This window comes from Haliotis cracherodii, unplaced genomic scaffold (genome assembly GCF_022045235.1).
Source record: "Haliotis cracherodii isolate W230 unplaced genomic scaffold, xgHalCrac1.p SCAF_28, whole genome shotgun sequence".
NCBI lineage: Eukaryota > Metazoa > Mollusca > Gastropoda > Lepetellida > Haliotidae > Haliotis > Haliotis cracherodii.
In genome coordinates, this window is record NW_027266284.1 from 4678063 (window position 1) to 4699276 (window position 21214).

The 21214-nt window shown below is 46.5% G+C and overlaps 3 protein-coding genes and 1 pseudogene across 3 annotated transcripts; 3 read left to right on the forward strand and 1 right to left on the reverse strand.

Annotated features, from left to right (window-relative positions):
* The first annotated feature begins 539 nt into the window (after positions 1 to 539).
* Positions 540 to 5070, forward strand: LOC139473337 (protein TonB-like). Its single transcript, XM_071255862.1, has 4 exons — positions 540 to 549; positions 3951 to 4099; positions 4254 to 4566; positions 4796 to 5070. Exons 1-4 carry the CDS (start codon positions 540 to 542, stop codon positions 5068 to 5070), a joined length of 747 nt encoding a protein of 248 aa, XP_071111963.1.
* Positions 5071 to 10450: 5380 nt separating this feature from the next.
* Positions 10451 to 12436, forward strand: LOC139473338 (proline-rich protein 36-like). Its single transcript, XM_071255863.1, has one exon. The coding sequence runs from the start codon at positions 10451 to 10453 to the stop codon at positions 12434 to 12436; it is 1986 nt and encodes a 661-aa protein (XP_071111964.1).
* A 1533-nt stretch (positions 12437 to 13969) lies between these two features.
* On the forward strand, positions 13970 to 15710 carry LOC139473298 (uncharacterized; annotated as a pseudogene).
* Positions 15711 to 18443: 2733 nt separating this feature from the next.
* On the reverse strand, positions 18444 to 18962 carry LOC139473339 (golgin subfamily A member 6-like protein 7). The gene has a single exon (XM_071255865.1). The coding sequence runs from the start codon at positions 18960 to 18962 to the stop codon at positions 18444 to 18446; it is 519 nt and encodes a 172-aa protein (XP_071111966.1).
* Between the last annotated feature and the right edge of the window lie 2252 nt (positions 18963 to 21214).

Genomic DNA, 21214 nt, shown 5'->3' on the forward strand with positions numbered 1-21214 from the left:
GTCATTCAGTGTATGTGAATGTGTATGTGTATTCTTCAATGACCAAGGTTATAAATGGACGATCAGCATGTATCTTCAATGTCTCACAAATAATTCTTGATGAGAGCGATCTAGCTTGAACCATAAATGGCCACAATAAGTTCTCTGAAGTCACAATAGTGATTAAGAGAACGTATGAATAGCTGCATGTATTGCCGTATCGGAGTGTGAGTTACGTGACATAGGCGTCAGCAGTGAGTTAAACATTTATGTCACACTGGCAATAATGTTGCAATGTAGTGACAGGAGGCAACATATGATATGTGACTGTGTCCTGACTTCTGTTATTTTCATACAAAAGATCAGAAATGTTTCAGTTTGACTGTCAATGTGAGAATGGATACTTCTGAGGGGAGTAAAACAAATGTGGAACACACTTGGTAAGATGTGAGTGAGTACCTGTATCATTATCCAAATCATTAGACAGATTTAGTGGCATTGTCTAGCCTCAGTTGACCGCTGAGTGTAGCAGCATTTTAATGGAACATGTTATGGTGAACATGCCAGAGGGTGAGTGATTGAAGTAATGAGAAACACAGCTGTATTGTGGCGTCATTTAAAGTAATCCAGTCTGGACCAGACAAACCAGAATGACACACAACTAACCAATTCACAGCTGGTCCTCCATCAAGTAATAAAGAGAGGCAAGCATGGATAACTGGTAAATTGGTCACACAGGTTATCTGCAGTGAGTAAAACGTTTATGTCACATTGGCAAGGGACAAGACACGACAATAGTAAGTAATGGGTAATTTTGTAGCTGTACCATGGCGGCATGTAAGGTATCCCTCTCACAGCTGGTCCTCCATCAAGTAATATTCTTATCCAGCAGTTAATGTCAGCAACACATTCTTAAGGCAAGCATGGGTGACTGGTAAACTGTTCTAAACTGGCCACAGAAGATGCGTCACCCTGATGAGAACTGATCAAAAGCTGATATAAGATGTGTGTCACAGTTTTTCCTCCATCAAGCAACACTTACACCCAGCAGATATTCTCATTAACACATTTTAAACACAAACATGGATGACTGGTAAGCTTGTCTTACCTGGATATTGTAGGTGGGTATCTCTGATGAGCACAGATCACACATGCATTAATATAGCAAGATTTGATGTATTGTTTCAGATCATGTACTTCGTCTGAGCACCATATGGTTGGGGAACACCTTTACCTGATATAGATGTACTTTTGAATTGTCAAGGTTAAATTTCAGTTCTTGTATTTGCCAGAGGCTTTCTTTTTGATATTCAGAGAACGTGTAATATAAAGACAATGAAACTTCGTTGCTATTTTCTAACATTAGATCCAAACTATTTTGTTTCATGAGATCTTTCTGTCATCACGTGATAACAATATTATCATTACCAAACACAATGGCCGTATATAGCGATGTGACATTTACTTAGCTTCGTGTATTCCTCGAGGTAAAAGCAAGACAGAAACTGAGAACTGAGTATTGTTTTACACAGCAGTAAGCAGTATACTGGCCATATCATGTGCAAAATCAATTGTCCATACAACTTTCCTCGCCTGCCCCTAACTCCATCCTCCCACTCTACTTCATTTCCCCTCTCCTGCTCCCAAGTCCCCAATTTCCCCCACCTGCCCCTGCCTCCATCCTCCCACTGTACTTCCCTTCACCTCTCTTGCCCATGTCCCCAATTTCCTAGCCCGCCCCAACCACCGTCCTCCCACTTCTCTTCACTTCCCCTCTCCTGCACCCATGTCCCCAATTTCCTCGCCTGCCCCTACCTCCATCCTCCCACTGTACTTCACTTCCTCTCTCCTGCTTCGATGTCCCTGATTTCCTCGCCTGCCCCTTCCTCCTTCCTCCCAATGCTCTTCACTTCCCCTCTCCTGCACCAATGTCCCTGATTTCCTCGTCTGCCCCTACCTCCGTCCCCCCACTGCTCTTCACTTCCCCTCTCCTGCACCCATGTCCCCAATTTCCTCGCCTGCCCCTACCTCCATCCACCCACTGTACTTCACTTCCTCTCTCCTGCTTCGATGTCCCTGATTTCCTCGCCTGCCCCTTCCTCCTTCCTCCCAATGCTCTTCACTTCCCCTCTCCTGCACCCATGTCCCCAATTCCCACGCCTGCCCCTACCTCCGTCCTCCCACTGCACTTCCCTACGCCAAACGACTATAGTTGCCTTCCCCTTTTCTGCGCCTTTTGCTGCCCCCATGTCACCATCTGCCCCTGTCTCCGTTGTATAATTACAGTTCCTTTCCCCCTAAAACCGTCAAGCTGATCACCTCAATACATACATCCGGCCTTTTATTGGGGCTCTTTAGCCCTCTCCTCCTTCCATTTCCCCACCTGCCCCTACCGCTGTCCTACTTTTCGTCCCTACCCATTTCCTGCTCTCATGTCTCCCATTTCTTCACATGTCCGTGACCCTATCTTCGCCCGACCACTATGCTCCATTTCCCCTCTCTTGCACCCATGTTCCCCATATCCCCACCTGACCCAGCCTCTATTCTACCGTTATACCCACCTTCCTCTCTCCTACTCTGATGGCCCTCATTTCCCCACTTAACATCTTATCAATGTACTTCTCGTCACCTTTCCTACCCCTATGTCGCCAATTTTCCAGATTTCCAACACATACCTTAGTCCTTTCATTGAATTTCTCTTCCCCTCTCCTGCCCTCATGCTCCCATTTCGTCACGTGCTTCTACTGCCGTCCTATCATTAATCTTCCCATAATCCATCTCTCTCTCTCTCTCTCTCTCTCTCTCTCTCTCTCTCTCTCTCTCTCTCTCCACACACACACCCACACTCAGAACACACCCTGAACCTGAGACAAAATCATGGATTGACGTAAATAATTACTGTATTAAATGACAATGAACTGCCTAAACATTAACATATTTAGTGTCAGTGCACTGTATCTAACATGAAACGCTACGGCACCTTATTGCAAACATAGCCTTTCAAGGGTTCCAAGTATGTGTGTGAATCAATTAAAGCGCTCATAAAATCTTCATTCAGGAAGGGTAACTCTTTTTATATACATTAAACTCTCCCGGAGTAGCTTCCCTTGGAATGACATTCGCATTTCAACAAAAACTAAACAAATGACGTAGGAAGTGTTCGTGTGGATCTATCTATGTTTACAAAATAAAGAGACGGAAGTGCAAGTTATGCATAAAGTCGACGCATGCGTGCCTTTGCCGAGAGTAGCGTCGTCATGACAACTGTTAGCCCTTCCTGTGTGTCCGCCATTTTGAGAGATATCACTGGAAGTATTTGCAGTTTTGTCGTGCAAAATACAACTCGAAAAGTGTACACAACTTGAAGAAGTGGAAAAAACAATGAATCTTACTACGGCAGGTATATGAAATTTGCATTTTGCCAGTGATAAAGCAACATATAATTTACCTTATATGTTTACAATGCAAACAATGAAACGCTGACGTTTTCCATACCCCAATTTCTATTTTCAATGTCTGTATTTAGACCGAGTTTGCAAAGTGAGTTATGAATAACCTGAACACTTTAGGCACTGCAGCGATAGAAACTAACAGTTTTAGTCCACTAGTCCTTCCAATGATAACATATAGGCCAAACAAAACCCTTAAAATGGTGAGTGGCAAGGACTTTAGGACAAGTGCAATTTCTAATGCTGTAATGGTATAAAGTAAACATGAGGCATGACATATTTGACATTTGAGGGAAAATGAAGAAGACACACTAGACTTCTTTTCAAAAGACGTAAATCAAACGAACTAGTTTACAGTTAGATATTGGTTTTCAGTGTTATCAAAATGACGAATTATTTTGTGCCCCCGTGTTGCCGACAGTGGTGATGGGAGATGGGACCAGATGTCTGGTAGATCATAACACTATCTGGATACCAGCTAGTAATCCTGTTAACCTCTCCCTGGGTGATGGTTACCCACAGCCAAGACCCTGCAGCCTGGAGTTCAGACATCTGTGACTGGTACCCCCCTTACTCCTGCAGTCCAGCCACCACCTTCCAGTAGACATAGGGAGACGATGCCTGTCAGTCAGCCGCCTGTCAGCCTGCCCAGTTCAGTGCTAGACCTCGAGGTATGAAGGAGTATTTGGTTGTTGTTGATGATTTCAAAATGTAAATCAAAAGATGATTATACTTTTTTATAAAGTTTATAGTAGAGATATACTTCCATTGTACTTATGTGATCATGTAATATAAAAATGATACAATGACTGTATCACCCAATAGGCCTTCTCCTGTGTTCTGCCCCAACCTGACCTACCTGGTCCAGTTCATCCCCAGTGTGTAGCCCATGTTGAAACTTCTGTCATGTCTACAACAAGCAACCCCAAACCCCAAACCAAAAAACCTGAGCTCAAGCCCTGCAAACGCAAACCCCGCACTTTCCGGCCCAAACCTCAGCCAAAGCCTCGCATTCCTAAGGAGAAAATAAGCAAGCATCAGCCTGAGAGCAAGCCCTACTTTGTGCCGCAGCCTCTTGGAGCTAAGCATATCAAAACCCAGAGCAGAGCCCTTGGGAACCGTATCACTAAGCCCTCGGGTGATAATGGTATCATTAAGTCCTCATCGAAGCTTAGTTTTCCTGAACAATTGTTGTCTGCTGATTGTGCTTACATAAAGTCAAAATCTGTCATGCGCAGTACAGGTTTCAAGACCTTGACTGTCCCTGTTAAGAATGTAAAGGATAAGGTTTTTTCGGCATCAGAGAGTCCTAAGTCAGGTGTCGTAATTGCTGCACCAGTAAGTGTAAGTCCTGTCCTGTAAGGCAGTGGACAGAACTGAGCCTAAGTCTGATGATGAATATGATGTGGAATATCTGTATCTTACTAAGCTTGTTTTAAGGAAAAAGAGGAAACCCACTGCTGAGCCCAGCAAGGAGTCCCTGCCCTCACACAAGAGGAAGTGCCAAGATGACAACAGCGAGGTGCCCCAAGCTGTGAAGCAGGCAAGACTGGAGGAGCCCCAGGACACTCTGGAGGACCTGGAAGCTCTCCTGGCTGAGTACAGCTCCAGTCTCTCATGTGGCACCAGGGACTTCTTCTAAACACTGTAAGGGGCAGGGGACAGGTAGGTATAGATTGGTGTATAGTTAGGTTGATGTTTAAACAATTACATTATCTTCAACATGTCTTTCGCTAATTCCACTATATCTTTTTCTACACATTTCCAACACTATCCTCCAATTTACTGTCCAACTCTACACTATTAGTATTATGTACTGTCAAACACAACTGTACAATGCACTATCTTACTGTCCTTCTCTCTGCTATCCTACTCTTTCCTGACATCTACTATCTTGTATCACTTTGTTTTTCACTCTACTATTGTACTCTCTCCTGTCTTGTACCATCTTATTGTTCCCTGCACAATCCTGTATTTTAGGGCTTCTAGTATATACTACTAAGTACAATGTACTATAAGTGCGATCCATGAAGGTCCAGTGTAGAATAGGTCTTCAGCAACCCATGCTTGCCGTAAAAGGCAACTGTGCTTGTCGTAAGAGGTGACTAACGTGATCGAGTGGTCAGGCTCACTGACTTGGTTGATGCAAGTCATGGTATCCCAATTGCGTGGATCGATGCTCATTTTGTCAATCACTGGATTGTCTGGTCCAGACTTGATTATTTACAGACCGCCGTCATATAGCTGGAATATTGCTGTGTGCGGCGTTAAACAACAGACAATCAAACAAATGGTATAAGTGCATGTTAAGAGTGGAAAGGGACGTCTGTGAGGGAAGGTTGGAGGCCGTGTATTTAGTATGTAACTGAAAAACATGTTTTTTACTTTCTCCTGTGCTGTACTTTCTTGTAATCGAACTGCCCTTTTCTCTACTATCCTACTCTCTCCTGTCCCATACTATCTACCATCCTACTGTCCTTCTCTCTACTATCCTACTCTCTCCTGACCTTTACTATCTTCCATCCTATTGTTCTTCTTTCTACTATCCTACTCTATCCTGTCCTGTACTATATACCATCCTACTGTTCTTCTCTCTACTATCCTACTCTATCCTGTCCTGAACTATCTACCATCCTACTGTTCTTCTTTCTACTATCCTACTCTATCCTGTCCTGTACTATCTACCATCCTACTGTTCTTCTTTCTACTATCCTACTCCATCCTGTCCTGTACTATCTACCATCTTACTGTTCTCCTCTACTATCTTAACCTGTCCTGTCCTGTACTATCTACCATCTTACTGTTCTTCTTTCTACTATTCTACTCTATCCTGTCCTGTACTATCTACCATCTTACTGTTCTTCTCTCTACTATCCTACTCTCTCTTGTCCCGTACTATCTACCATCCTACTGTTCTCATTTCTACTATCCTACTCTATCCTGTCCTGTACTATCAACCATCCTACTGTTCTTCTTTCTACTATCCTACTTCATCCTGTCCTTTATTATCTACCATCTTACTGTTCTCCTCTACTATCTTAACCTGTCCTTTCCTGTACTATCTACCATCTTACGGTTCTTTTTTCTACTATCCTACTCTATCCGTCCCGTACTATCTAACACCTTACTGTTCTTCTTCCTACTATCCTACTCTCTCCTCTCCTGTACTATCCACCATCCTACTGTTCTTCTTTCTACTATCTTAATCTGTCCTGTACTATCTTCCATCTTACTGTTCTCCTCTCTACTATCCTACTCTCTCCTGTCCTGTACTATCTACCATCTTACTGTTTTCCTCTACTATCTTAATTTGTCCTGTCTTGTACTGTCTACCATCCTACTGTTCTTCTTTCTACTATCCTACTCTATCCGTGCTGTACTATCTACCACCTTACGGTTCTTCTTCCTACTATCTTACTGTCTCCTGTCCTGTACTATCTACAATCCTACTGTTCTTCTTTTACTATCCTACTCTATCCGTCCTGTACTATCTACCATCTTACTGTTCTTCTCTCTACTATCCTACTCTCTCTTGTCCTGTACTATCTACCATCCTACTGTTCTTCTTTCTTCTATCCTACTCTCTCCTGTCCTGTACTATTTACCATTCTACTGTTCTTCTTTCTACTATCCTACTCTCTCTTGTCCTGTACTATCTACCACCCTACTGTCCTCCTCTCTACTATCCTACGCTCTCTTGTCCTGTACTATCTACCACCCTACTGTCCTTCTCTCTACTATCCTACGCTCTCTTGTCCTGTACTATCTACCATCTTACTGTTCTTCTCTCTACTATCCTACTCTCTCTTGTCCTGTACTATCTACCATCCTACTGTTCTTCTTTCTTCTATCCTACTCTCTCTTGTCCTGTACTATCTACCATCTTACTGTTCTCCTCTACTATCTTAATCTGTCCGGTCTTGTACTATCTACCACCTTACTGTTCTTCGTTCTACTATCCTACTCTCTCCTGTCTTGTACGATCGACCATCCTACTCTTCTTCTCTCTACTATCCTACTCTCTCCTGTTCTGTACAATCTACCATCCTACTGTTCTTCTCTCTATTATCTTACTCTCTCCTGTCCTGTACTTTCTACCATCTCTTTGTTCTCTTTACTATCCTACTCTCTTCCTGTCCTGTACTATCTACAATCTTACTGTTCCTCTCTCTACTACCCTAATCTCTCCTGCTTTGTACAACCTTGTATCAAACTAGTCCTTTATCATCCACTATCTCACCGTTCTCCTCTCTAATATCCTGTCCCGTACAAACATCTTATTGTTTTCCTCTCTACTATCCTAATCTTTCATGACTTGTACCATCTTGTCCATACTGTTCTTCTCTCTACTATCCTACTCTTTCATAACTTGTACCATCTTGTCCATACTGTTCTTCTCTCTACTACTATCCTACTCTTTCCTGTCTGTACTATCTACCGTCCTACTGTTCTTCTCTCTACTATCCTACCTTTTCCTGACTTGTACCATCTTGTTTCAAACTTTTGTCTCTCTACTATCCTTCTCTCTCCTGTCCTGTACTATCTACCATCTTACTGTTGCTTTCTCTTCTACCCTACTCTCACCTGTCCTGTACTATCTTAGTGTTCTTTGTGCTATCTTGTTTTGAGGGTCTGTACTATATACTATGTACTATGTACTATAAGTGCATGTTAAGAGTGGAAAGGGACGGTTGTGAGGGGAGGTTGGAGGCCGTTTATTTGGGATGTAACTGGAATACATGTTTTTGCTTCCTAATAAAATATCACTTTGTAGTCTAAGTAATACTTCTGTTTTATTTTGAATTGTGTGGTTAGTTAAAGCAGAGGAACAATTTGAGTGAAAGAGTATTGCTAAGCATCGCATCAGTGACTCAACAACCAATTTTGTGCAATTAATATCAATGGCTAGGTGATGTCATTCAGTGTATGTGAATGTGTATGTGTATTCTTCAGTGACCAAGGTTGTAAATGGACGATCAGCATGTATCTTCAATGTCTCACAAATAATTCTTGATGAGAGCGATCTAGCTTGAACCATAAAGGGCCACAATTAGTTCTCTGAAGTCACAATAGTGATTAAGAGAACGTATGAGTAGCTGCATGTGTTGCCGTATCGGAGTGTGAGTTACGTGACACAGGCGTCAGCAGTGAGTTAAACATTTATGTCACACTGGCAATAATGTTGCAATCTAGTGACAAGAGGCAACATATGATATGTGACTGTGTCCTGACTTCTGTTATTTTCATACAAAAGATCAGAAATATTTGAGTTTGACTCTCAACGTAAGAATGGATACCTCTGATAGGTGTAAAACAAATGTGGAACACACACTCCCAACCTGTATCATTCTCCAAACCATTAGACAGATTTAGTGGCATTGTCTAGCCTCAGTTGGCCTCTGAGTGTAGCAGCATTATAATGGAACATGTTATGGTGAACATGCCAGAGGGTGAGTGATTGAAGTAATGAGAAACACAGCTGTATTGTGGCGTCATTTAAGGTAATCCAGTCTGAACCAGACAAACCACAATGAAACACAACTAACCAATTCACAGCTGGTCCTCCATCAAGTAATAAAGAGAGGCAAGCATGGATAACTGGTAAATTGGTCACACAGGTGTCTGCAGTGAGTTAATCGTTTATGTCACCTTGGCAAGGGACAAGACACGACAATAGTAAGAAATGGGTAATTTTGTAGCTGTACCATAGCGGCATGTAAGGTATGCCTGTCACAGCTGGTCCTCCATCAAGTAATATTCTTATCCAGCAGATAATGTCAGCAACAAATCTTTGGGAAGCATGGATAAATGGTAAACTGTTCTTGTCTGGCCACTAAAGATGAGTCACTTTGATGAGCACTGATCATGAGCTGATGTAAGATGCATGTCACAGCTTTTCCTCCATCAAGTAATATTCACACCCAGCAGATATTGTCACCATCACATTTTAAACACAAACATGGATGACTTGCAAGCTTGTCTTACCTGGATATAGTAGGTGGGTATCTCTGATGAGTACTGATCACCCATGCATTAATATAGCAAGATTTGATGTATTGTTTCAGGTCATGTACTTCTTCTGAGCACCATATGGTTCGGAAACACCTTTACCTGATATATATGTACTTTTGAATTGTCAAAGTTAAATTTCAGTTCTTGTATTTGCCAGAGGCTTTCTTTTCGATGTTAATAGAACGTGTAATATGAAGACTATGAAACTTTGTTGCTATTTTCTAACATGAGATCCAAACTATGTTGTTTTATGAGATCTTTCTCTCAAGCAATAATAGCAATATTATCTTTCCCAAACACAATGGCCATACAAAGCAATGAGACATTTCCAAAGTTTTGTGTATTCCTCGACGTAAAAGAAACACAGAAACTGAGAACTGAGTATGGTTTTACATGGCAGTAAGCAGTATACTAGCCATATCACGTGTTGTCAGATACACCTGTGACATTGTGTAACATTAGATGTTCTCTAAAAATTGGTCTGTGATCGATTACAATGTGCCAGACCAATTGTCCATATAAGTTTCTTCGCCTGCCCCTACCTCCATCCTCCCACTGTACTTCACTTCCCCTCTCCTCCTTCCATGTCCCCGATTTCTTCACCTGCCCCTTCCTCCGTGCTCCCACTGTACTTCACTTCCCCTCTCCTGCTCCCATGTCCCTGATTTTTACGCCTGCCCCTACCTCCGTCCTCTCACTGTACTTCAATACTCCCGACTTCGCCCTCCATCCTCCGTACTTAACTCTACATATCTCCTACGTCCCCCCCCCCCCCATCCTCACCAGTCATATCCCCATACTTCCCCCTCCATCCTCCCTACTTCCCCCTCTATCCTCCCTACTTCCCTCTCCACCCTCCCTACTTCCCCCTTCTATCCCTACGTCCCCGTCCATCCTCCCCCGTCCAAACAACCTACTTACTCCTCCATCCTCCCTACTTCCCTCTCCACCCTCCCTACTTCCCCTCCATCCTCCCTACTTCCCCCTCCACCATCTCCACTTACCCCTCCATGCTCCCTACTTCCCCTCCATCCTCCCTACTTCCCCTTCTTCGTCCCAGTTTCACCCTCCATCCTCCCTACTTCCCCCTCCCCCGTCTCATCTCCCTAGTTCCTCCTCAATCCTTCCAACTTCCCCTCCATCCTCCATTCTTGCCCCTCCATCCTCCCTACTTCCCCCTCCATCCTCCCTACTTCCCCTCCATCCTCCCTACTTCCACCTCCATCCTCCCCATGTCTATTCTCCCTACTTCCTCCTCCATCGTCCCTACTTCCCCTCCTTCCACCCAACCTCCCCCTCCATCCTCCCCACTCCCTCCTCCATCCCCCCTACTTCTCCTCCATCCTCCCTACTTCCCCCTCCATCCTCCCTATTCCCCTCCATCCTCCCAACTTACCCCTCCATCCTCCCTCCTTCTTCACTATTTCCCTCTCTACCCTCCCTACTTCCCCCTCCATCCTCCCCCGTCTAATCTCCCTACTTCCTCCTCCATCATCCCCACTTCCTCCTCCATCCTCCCTACTTCCCCCTCCATCCTCCCCTGTATAATCTCCCAACTTCCCCCTCCATCCTCCCCACTTCCTCCTCCATCCTCCCTACTTCCCCTCCATCCTCCCTTTTTCCCCTCCTTCCCAATCCATCCTCCCTACTTCCCTCTCCACCTTCCCTACTTCCCCTCAATCCTCCCTATTTCCCGTCCATCCTCCCTACTTCCCCCTCCATCCTCCCTACTTTCCCCTCCATCTTCCCTACTTCCCACTCCATCTTCACTACTTCCCTCTACACACTCCCTACTTCCCCCTCCATCCTCCCTACTTCCCCTTCCATCCTCCCTACTCACCCCTCCATCCTCCCTACTTCCCTCTCCACCTTCCCTACTACCCTTCAACCCTCCCTATTTCCCCTCCATCCTCCCTACTTCCCCCTCCATCCTCCCTATTTCCCCTCCATCCTCCCTAATTCTCCCTCCATCTTCCCTACTTCTCTCTCTACCCTCCCAACCTCCCCCTCCATCCTCCCCACTCCCTCCTCCATCCCCCCTACTTCCCCTCCATCCTCCCTACTTCCCCCTCCATCCTCCCTATTCCCCTCCATCCTCCCAACTTACCCCTCCATCCTCCCTCCTTCTTCACTATTTCCCTCTCCACCCTCCCTACTTCCCCCTCCATCCTCCCCCGTCTAATCTCCCTACTTCCTCCTCCATCATCCCCACTTCCTCCTCCATCCTCCCTACTTCCCCCTCCATCCTCCCCTGTATAATCTCCCAACTTCCCCCTCCATCCTCAACACTTCCTCCTCCATCCTCCCTACTTCTCCTCCATCCTCCCTTTTTCCCCTCCTTCCCAATCCATCCTCCCTACTTCCCTCTCCACCTTCCCTACTTCCCCTCAATCCTCCCTATTTCCCGTCCATCCTCCCTACTTCCCCCTCCATCCTCCCTACTTTCCCCTCCATCTTCCCTACTTCCCACTCCATCTTCACTACTTCCCTCTACACACTCCCTACTTCCCCCTCCATCCTCCCTACTTCCCCTTCCATCCTCCCTACTCACCCCTCCATCCTCCCTACTTCCCTCTCCACCTTCCCTACTACCCTTCAACCCTCCCTATTTCCCCTCCATCCTCCCTACTTCCCCCTCCATCCTCCCTATTTCCCCTCCATCCTCCCTAATTCTCCCTCCATCTTCCCTACTTCTCTCTCTACCCTCCCTACTTCCCCCTCTATCCTCCCTACTTCCCTCTCGATCCTCCCTACTTCCCTCTCCAACATCCCTACTTCCCCTCCATCCTCCCTACTTCACCCTCCATCCTCCGTCCAATCTCCCTACTTCCTCCTCCATCCTCCCTGCCCCTACCGCTGTCCTACCACTTTTCGTCCCTACCCATTTCCTGCTCTCATGTCTCCCATTTCTTCACATGTCCGTGACCCTATCTTCGCCCGACCACTATGCTCCATTTCCCCTCTCTTGCACCCATGTTCCCCATATCCCCACCTGACCCAGCCTCTATTCTACCGTTATACCCACCTTCCTCTGTCCAGATTTCCAACACATACCTTAGTCCTTTCATTGAAGTTCTCTTCCCCTCTCCTGCCCTCATGCTCCCATTTCGTCACGTGCTTCTACCGCCGTCCTATCATTAATCTTCCCATAATCCATCTCTCTCTCTCTCTCTCTCTCTCTTGCTCTCGCTCCTCCCTGCTTCCTCCTCCATCGTTCCTACTTCCCCTCCTTCCTCCCAACTTCCCTCTCCATCCTCCCCCGTCTAATCTCCCTAGTTCCTCCTCCATCCTTCCAACTTCCCCTCCATTCTCCCTTCTTCCCCTTCCATCCTCCCTTCTTCCCCCTCCATCCTCCCTACTTCCCCCACCATCCTCCCAACTTCCCCCTCCATCCTCCCTACTTCCCCTCCATCCTCCCTGTTTCTCCTCCTTCCAATCCATCCTCCCTACTTCCCTCTCCACCTTCCCTACTTCCCCTCAATCCTCCCTATTTCCCGTCCATCCTCCCAACTTCCCCCTCCATCCTCCCTACTTTCCCCTCCATCTTCCCTACTTCCCCCTCCATCCTCACTACTTCCCTCTACACACTCCCTACTTCCCCCTCCATCCTCCCTACTCACCCCTCTATCCTCCCTACTTCCCTCTCCACCTTCCCTACTACCCTTCAACCCTCCCTATTTCCCCTCCATCCTCCCTACTTCCCCCTCCATCCTCCCTATTCCCCTCCATCCTCCCTACTTCCTCCTCCATCCTCCCTGCCCCTACCGCTGTCCTACCACTTTTCGTCCCTACCCATTTCCTGCTCTCATGTCTCCCATTTCTTCACATGTCCGTGACCCTATCTTCGCCCGACCACTATGCTCCATTTCCCCTCTCTTGCACCCATGTTCCCCATATCCCCACCTGATCCAGCCTCTATTCTACCGTTATACCCACCTTCCTCTGTCCAGATTTCCAACACATACCTTAGTCCTTTCATTGAAGTTCTCTTCCCCTCTCCTGCCCTCATGCTCCCATTTCGTCACGTGCTTCTACCGCCGTCCTATCATTAATCTTCCCATAATCCATCTCTCTCTCTCTCTCTCTCTCTCTCTCTCTCTCTCTCTCTCTCTCTCTCTCTCTCTCTCTCTCCACACACACACCCACACACAGAACACACCCTGAACCTGAGACAAAATCATGGATTGACGTAAATAATTACTGTATACAATGACAATGAACTGCCTAAACATTAACATATTTAGTGTCAGTGCACTGTATCTAACATGAAACGCTACGGCACCTTATTGCAAACATAGCCTTTCAAGGGTTCCAAGTATGTGTGTGAATCAATTAAAGCGCTCATAAAATCTTCATTCAGGAAGGGTAACTCTTTTTATATACATTAAACTCTCCCGGAGTAGCTTCCCTTGGAATGACATTCGCATTTCAACGAAAACTAAACAAATGACGTAGGAAGTGTTCGTGTGGATCTTTCTATGTTTACACAATAAAGAGACGGAAGTGCAAGTTATGCATAAAGTCGACGCATGCGTGCCTTTGCCGAGAGTAGCGGCGTCATGACAACAGTTAGCCCTTCCTGTGTGTCCGCCATTTTGAGAGATATCACTGGAAGTATTTGCAGTTTTGTCGTGCAAAATACAACTCGAAAAGTGTATACAACTTGAAGAAGTGGAAAAAAACAATGAATCCTACTACGGCAGGTATATGAAATTTGCATTTTGCCAGAGATAAAGCAACATGTAATTTACCTTATATGTTTACAATGAAAACAATGAAACGCTGACGTTTTCCATACCCCAATTTCTATTTTCAATGTCTGTATTTAGTCCGAGTTTGCAAAGTAACCTGAACACTTTAGGCACTGCAGCGATAGAAACTAACAGTTTTAGTCCACTAGTCCTTCCAATGATAACATACAGGCCCAACAAAACCCTTAACATGGTGAGTGGCAAGGACTTTAGGACTAGTGCAATTTCTAATGCTGTAATGGTATAAAGTAAACATGAGGCATGACATATTTGACATTTGAGGGAAAATGAAGAATTTCTGCAGACACACTAGACTTCTTTTCAAAAGACGTAAATCAAACGAACTGGTTTACAGTTAGATATTGGTTTTCAGTGTTATCAAAATGACGAATTATTTTGTTGGCAGTTTAGTTAACTATTCACTGTTACAGTGCCTGTGACCCGCTTGCCCCCCGGGTTGCCGACAGTGGTGATTGGAGATGGAACCAGATGTCTAGTAGATAACAACACTATCTGGATACCAGCTGGTAATCGTGTTAACTTCTCCCTGGGTGATGGTTACCCACAGCCAAGACTCCTGCAGCCTGGAGTTCAGACATCTGTGACTGGTATCCCCCTTACTCCAGTCCAGCCACCACCTTCCAGTAGACGTAGGGAGTCGATGCCTGTCAGCCAGCCGCCTGTCAGCCTGCCCAGTTCAGTGCTAGACCTCGAGCTGATGAGACCAGGGGTATGCAGGAGTATTTGGTTGTTGTTGATGATTTCAAAATGTAAATCAAAAGATGATTATACTTTTTTATAAAGTTTATTGTAGAGATATACTTCCATTGTACTTATGTGATCATGTAATATAAAAATGATACAATGACTGTATCACTCAATAGGCCTTCTCCTGCGTTCTGCCCCAACTTGACCTACCTGGTCCAGTTCATCCCCAGTCTGTAGCCTGAGTTGAAACTTCTGCCATGTCTACAACAAGCAACCCAAAACCCCAAACCAAAAAACCTGAGCTCAAGCCCTGCAAGCACAAACCCCGCACTTTCCGGCCCAAACCTCAGCCAAAGCCTCGCATTCCTAAGGAGAAAATAAGCAAGCATCAGCCTGAGAGCAAGCCCTACTTTGTGCTGCAGCCTCTTGGAGCTAAGCATATCAAAACCCAGAGCAGAGCCCTTGGGAACCGTATCACTAAACCCTTGGGTGATAATGGTATCATTAAGTCCTCATCTAAGCTTAGTTTTCCTGAACAATTGTTGTCTGCTGATTGTGCTTACATAAAGTCAAAGTCTGTCTTGCGCAGTACAGGTTTCAAGACCTTGGCTGTCCCTGTTAAGAATGTAAAGGATAAGGTTGTTTCAGCATCAGAGAGTCCTAAGTCAGGTGTCGTCATTGCTGCACCAGTAAGTGTAAGTCCTGCCGAGGCAGTGGACAGAGCTGAGCCTAAGTCTGATGATGAATATGATGTGGAATATCTGTATCTTACTAAGCTTATTTTAAGGAAAAAGAGGAAACCCACTGCTGAGCCCAGCAAGGAGTCCCTGCCCTAACACAAGAGGAAGTGCCCAGATGACAACAGCGAGGTGCCCCAAGCTGTGAAGCAGGCAAGACTGGAGGAGCCCCAGGACACTCTGGAGGACCTGGAAGCTCTCCTGGCTGAGTACAGCTCCAGTCTCTCATGTGTCACAAGGGACTTCTAAACACTGTAAGGGGCATGGAACAGGTAGGTATAGATTGGTGTATAGAGCATTTCACTATATCTTTTTCTACACATTTCCAACACTATCCTCCTATTTACTGTCCAACACTACACTATTATGTACTGTCAAACACAACTGTACAATGCACTATCTTACTGTCCTTCTCGCTGCTATCCTACTCTTTCCTGACATCTACTATCTTGTATCAATCTGTTTTTCACTCTACTATTCTACTCTCTCCTGTCTTGTACCATCTTATTGTTCCCTGCACAATCCTGTGTTTTAGGGCTTCTAGTATATACTACTAAGTACAATGTACTATAAGTGCGATCCATGAAGGTTCAGTGTAGAATAGGTCTTCAGCAACCCATGCTTGCCGTAAAAGGCAACTGTGCTTGTCGTAAGAGGTGACCAACGTGATCGAGTGGTCAGGCTCACTGACTTGGTTGATGCATGTCATGGTATCCCAATTGCGTGGATCGATGCTCATATTGTCAATCACTGGATTGTCTGGTCCAGACTTGATTATTTACAGACCGCCGTCATATAGCTGGAATATTGCTGTGTGCGGCGTTAAACAACAGACAAACAAACAAATGGTATAAGTGCATGTTAAGAGTGGAAAGGGATGGCTGTGAGGGGAGGTTGGAGGCCGTTTATTTAGTATGTAACTGAAAAACATGTTTTTTACTCTCTCCTGTGCTGTACTTTCTTGTAATCGAACTGCCCTTCTCTCGAGTATCCTACTCTCTCCTGTCCTGTACTATCTACCACCCTACTGCCCTTCTCTCTACTATCCTACGCTCTCTTGTCCTGTACTATCTACCATCTTACTATTCTCCTCTCTACTATCATACCGTCTCTTGTCCTGTACTATCTACCATCTTACTGTTCTTCTCTCTACTATCATACTGTCTCTTGTCCTGTACTATCTACCATCTTACTGTTCTTCTCTCTACTATCATACTGTCTCTTGTCCTGTACTATCTACCATCTTACTATTCTCCTCTCTACTATCATACTGTCTCTTGTCCTGTACTATCTACCATCTTACTGTTCTTCTCTCTACTATCATACTGTCTCTTGTCCTGTACTATCTACCATCCTACTGTTCTTCTTTTTAATATCCTACTCTCTCTTGTCCTGTACTATCTACCACCTTACTGTTCTCCTCTACTATCTTAATCTGTCCTGTCTTGTACTATCTACCATCCTACTGTTCTTCTTTCTACTATCCTATTCTATCCTGTCCTGTACTATCTACCATCCTAATGTTCTTCTTTCTACTATCCTATGATATCCTGTCCTGAACTACTTACCATCCTACTCTTCTTCTCTCTACTATCCTACTCTCTCCTGTCCTGTACTATCTACAATCTTACTGTTCCTCTCTCTACTATCTTAATCTCTCCTGCTTTGTACAACCTTGTATCAAACAGTTCTTCTCTCTACTTTTTTACTGTTTCCTGTCCTGTACTATCTACAATCCTACTGTTCTTCTCTCTACTATCCTACTCTCTCCTGTCTTGTACGATCTACCATCCTACTCTTCTTCTCTCTACTATCCTACTCTCTCCTGTCCTGTACAATCTACCATCCTACTGTTCTTCTCTCTATTATCTTACTCTCTCCTGTCCTGTACTTTCTACCATCTCCTTGTTCTCTTTACTATCCTACTCTCTTCCTGTCCTGTACTATCTACAATCTTACTGTTCCTCTCTCTACTACCCTAATCTCTCCTGCTTTGTACAACCTTGTATCAAACTAGTCCTTTATTATCCACTATCTCACCGTTCTCCTCTCTAATATCCTGTCCTGCACTAACATCTTATTGTTTTTCTCTCTACTATCCTAATCTTTCCCGACTTGTACTATCTTGTCCATACTGTTCTTCTCTCTACTATCCTACTCTTTCATGACTTGTACCATCTTGTCCATACTGTTCTTTTCTGTACTACTATCCTACTCTTTCCTGTCTCTACTATCTACCATCCTACTGTTCTTCTCTCTACTATCCTACTCTTTCCTGACTTGTACTATCTTGTCCATACTGTTCTCTCTACTATCCTACTCTTTCATGACTTATACCATCTTGTCCATACTGTTCTTCTCTCTACTACTATCCTTCCTTTTTCCTGTCTGTACCCTCAATACTCCCTGCTTCCCCTTCCATCCTCCCTAACTCCCCCTCCATCCTGTTTACTTCCCCCTCCATCCTCCCTTGATCACCCTTCATCCTCTCAATATTCCCTATTTCCCCTCCATCCTCCCTACTTCCCCCTCCATCCTCTCTTCCTCCCCCTCCTTCCTTCCTACTTCCCTCTCCATTCTCTCTACTTCACCATCCATCCTCTATCCTCGCTACTTCCCCTCAATACTCCCTGCTTCCCCCTCCATCCTCCCTAAATCCCCCTAAATCCTCCCTTGATCACCCTTCATCCCCTCAATATTCCCTACTTCCCCCTCCATCCTCCCTACTTTCCCCTCTATCCTCTCTACCTCCCTTTCCATTCTCTCTACTTCACCGTCCATCCTCCCTCCTACCCCCTCCATTGTCCTTACTTCCCCTCCATCCTCCCTACTTCCCCCTCCATCCTCTCTACATCCCCCTCCTTCCTTCCTACTTCCCTCTCCATTCTCTCTACTTCAACGTCCATACTCCCTCCTTCCTCCTCCATTGTCCTTACTTCCACCTCCATCCTTCCTACTTCCACCTCCTTTCTCCCTCCTTCCCCCTCCATTCTCCCTACTTTCACCTCCATACTCACTACTTCCCCCTCTATCCTCCCTACTTCCCCCTCCTTTCTCCCGACTTCCCCCTCCATCCTACCTTCTTCCACCTCCATCCTTCCTACTTCCACCTCCTTTCTCCCAACTTCCCTCTCCACCGTCCCTACTTCCCCTCCATCCTCCCTCCATCCTCCATCCATCTTCCCTACTTCCCTCTCTACCCTCCCTACTTCCCCCTCCATCCTCCCTACTTCCCCCTCTATCCTCCCTTCTTCCACCTCCATCCTCCCTACTTCCCCCTCCATCCTCCCTACTTCCCCCTCCATCTTCCCTATTTTCCCCTCCATCCTCCCTACTTACCCATCTATCCTCCCTACATCCCCTTCTTCGTTCCAACTTCCCCCTCCATCATCACTACTTCCCCCTCCATCCTCTCCCGTCTAAACTCCCTACTTCCCCCTCCATCCTCCCAACTTCCCCCTCCATCCTCCCAACTTCCCCCTCCATCCTCACTACTTCCCCCCTCCATCCTCCCCCGTCTAATCTCCCTACTTCCCCCTCCATCCTCCCAACTTCCACCTCCATCTTCCCCACTTCCTCCTCCATCCTCCCTACTTCCCCTCCATCCTCCCTTCTTCCCCTCCTTCCCAATCCATCCTCCCTACTTCCCTCTCCACCTTCCCTACTTCCCCTCAATCCTCCCTATTTCCCCTCCTTCCTCCCTACTTCCCACTCCATCCTCCCTACTTCCCTCTCTACCCTCCTTACTTCCCCCTCCCTCCTCCCTACTTCCCCCTCTATCCTCCCTACTTCCCTCTCCATCCTACTTCCCTCTCCACCCTCCCTCCATCCTCCCCATTTCCCCTCCATCCTCCGTACTTCCCCCTCCATCATCCTTAATTCCCCCCATCCTCCCTACTTCCCCCTGCATCTTCCGTATTTTCCTTTCCATCCTCCCTACTTCCCCCTCCATCATCCCCACATCCTCCTCCATGCTCCCTACTTCCCCCTCCATCATCCCCACTTCCTCCTCCATCCTCCCTTCTTCCCCCTCCATCCTCCCCCATCTAATCTCCCTACTTCCTCCTCCATCGTCCCTATTTCCACTCCTTTATCCCAACTTCTCCGTCCATATTCCCCACTTCCTCCTCCATCCTCCCTACTTCCCCTCCATTCTTCCCCTCCTTCCCAATCCATCCTCCCTACTTCACTCTCCACCTTCCCTTCTTCTCCTCAATCCTCCCGATTTTCCCATCCATCCTCCCTTCTTCCCTCTCCATCCTCCCAACTTTCCCCTCCATCCTCACTGCTTCCCCCTCGATCCTCCCCACTTCCTCCTCCATCCTCCCTACTTCCCCTCCTTCCCAATCCCTCCTCCCTAATTCCCCCTCCATCCTCCCTACTTTCCACTCCTTCCTCCCAATTTACCCCTCCATCCTCCCCACTTCCTCCTCCATCCTCCCTACTTCCCCTCCATCCTCCTTTCTTCCCCTCCTTTCCAATCCATCCTCCCTACTTCCCCCTCCACCCTCCCTACTTCCCCTCCATCGTCCCTACTTCCCTCTCCACCCTCCCTTCTTCTCCCTCCATCTTCCCTACTTCCCCCTCTACCCTCCCTACTTCCCCCTCCATATTCCCTACTTCCCTCTCCATCTTCCATACTTCCCCTCAACTTTCAATATTTCCTCTCCATCCTCCCTACTTCCCCATCCATCCTCCCTATTCCCCTCCCTCCTGCCTACTTCCCCCTCCATCCTCCCTCCATCCTCCCTCCATCTTCCCTACTTCCCTCTCTACCCTCCCTATTTCCCCCTCCATCCTCCCCCGTCTAATCTCCCTACTTCCTTCTCCATCGTCCCTATATCCACTCCTTCCTCCCAATTTCCCCCTCCATCCTCCCCAGTTCCTCCTCCATCCTCCCTACTTCCCCTCCATCCTCCTTTCTTCCTGTCCTTCCCAATCCATCCTCCCTACTTCCCACTCCATCCTCCCTACTTCCCTCTACACCCTCCCTACTTCCCCCTCCACCCTCCCTACTTCCCCTCCATCTTCCCTACTTCCCCCTCCACCCTCCCTTCTTCTCCCTCCATCTTCCCTACTTCCCCCTCTACCCTCCCTACTTCCCCCTCCATATTCCCTACTTCCCTCTCCATCTTCCTTACTTCCCGTCAACCCTCCCTATTTCCTCTCCATCCTCCCTACTTCCCCCTCCATCCTCCCTATTCCCTCCCTCCTCCCTACTTCCCCCTCCATCCTCCATCCATCTTCCCTACTTCCCTCTCTACCCTCCCTACTTCCCCCTCCATCCTCCCTATATCCCCTCCATCCTCCCTACTTTCCCCTCAGTCATCCCTACTTCCCCTCAACCCTCCCTACTTCCCCTCAATCCTCCTTACTTCCACCTCCATCCTCCCTATTTCCCCTCCATCCTCCCTACTTCCCCCTCTATCCTCCTTACTTCTTCCTCCATCCTCCCTTCTTCCCTCTCTACCCTCCCTACTTCCCCCTCCCTCCTCCCTACTTCCCCCTCTATCCCCCCTACTTCCCCTCCATCTTCCCTATTCGCCTCCATTCTCTTTACTCCCCCCCCCCCCTCCTC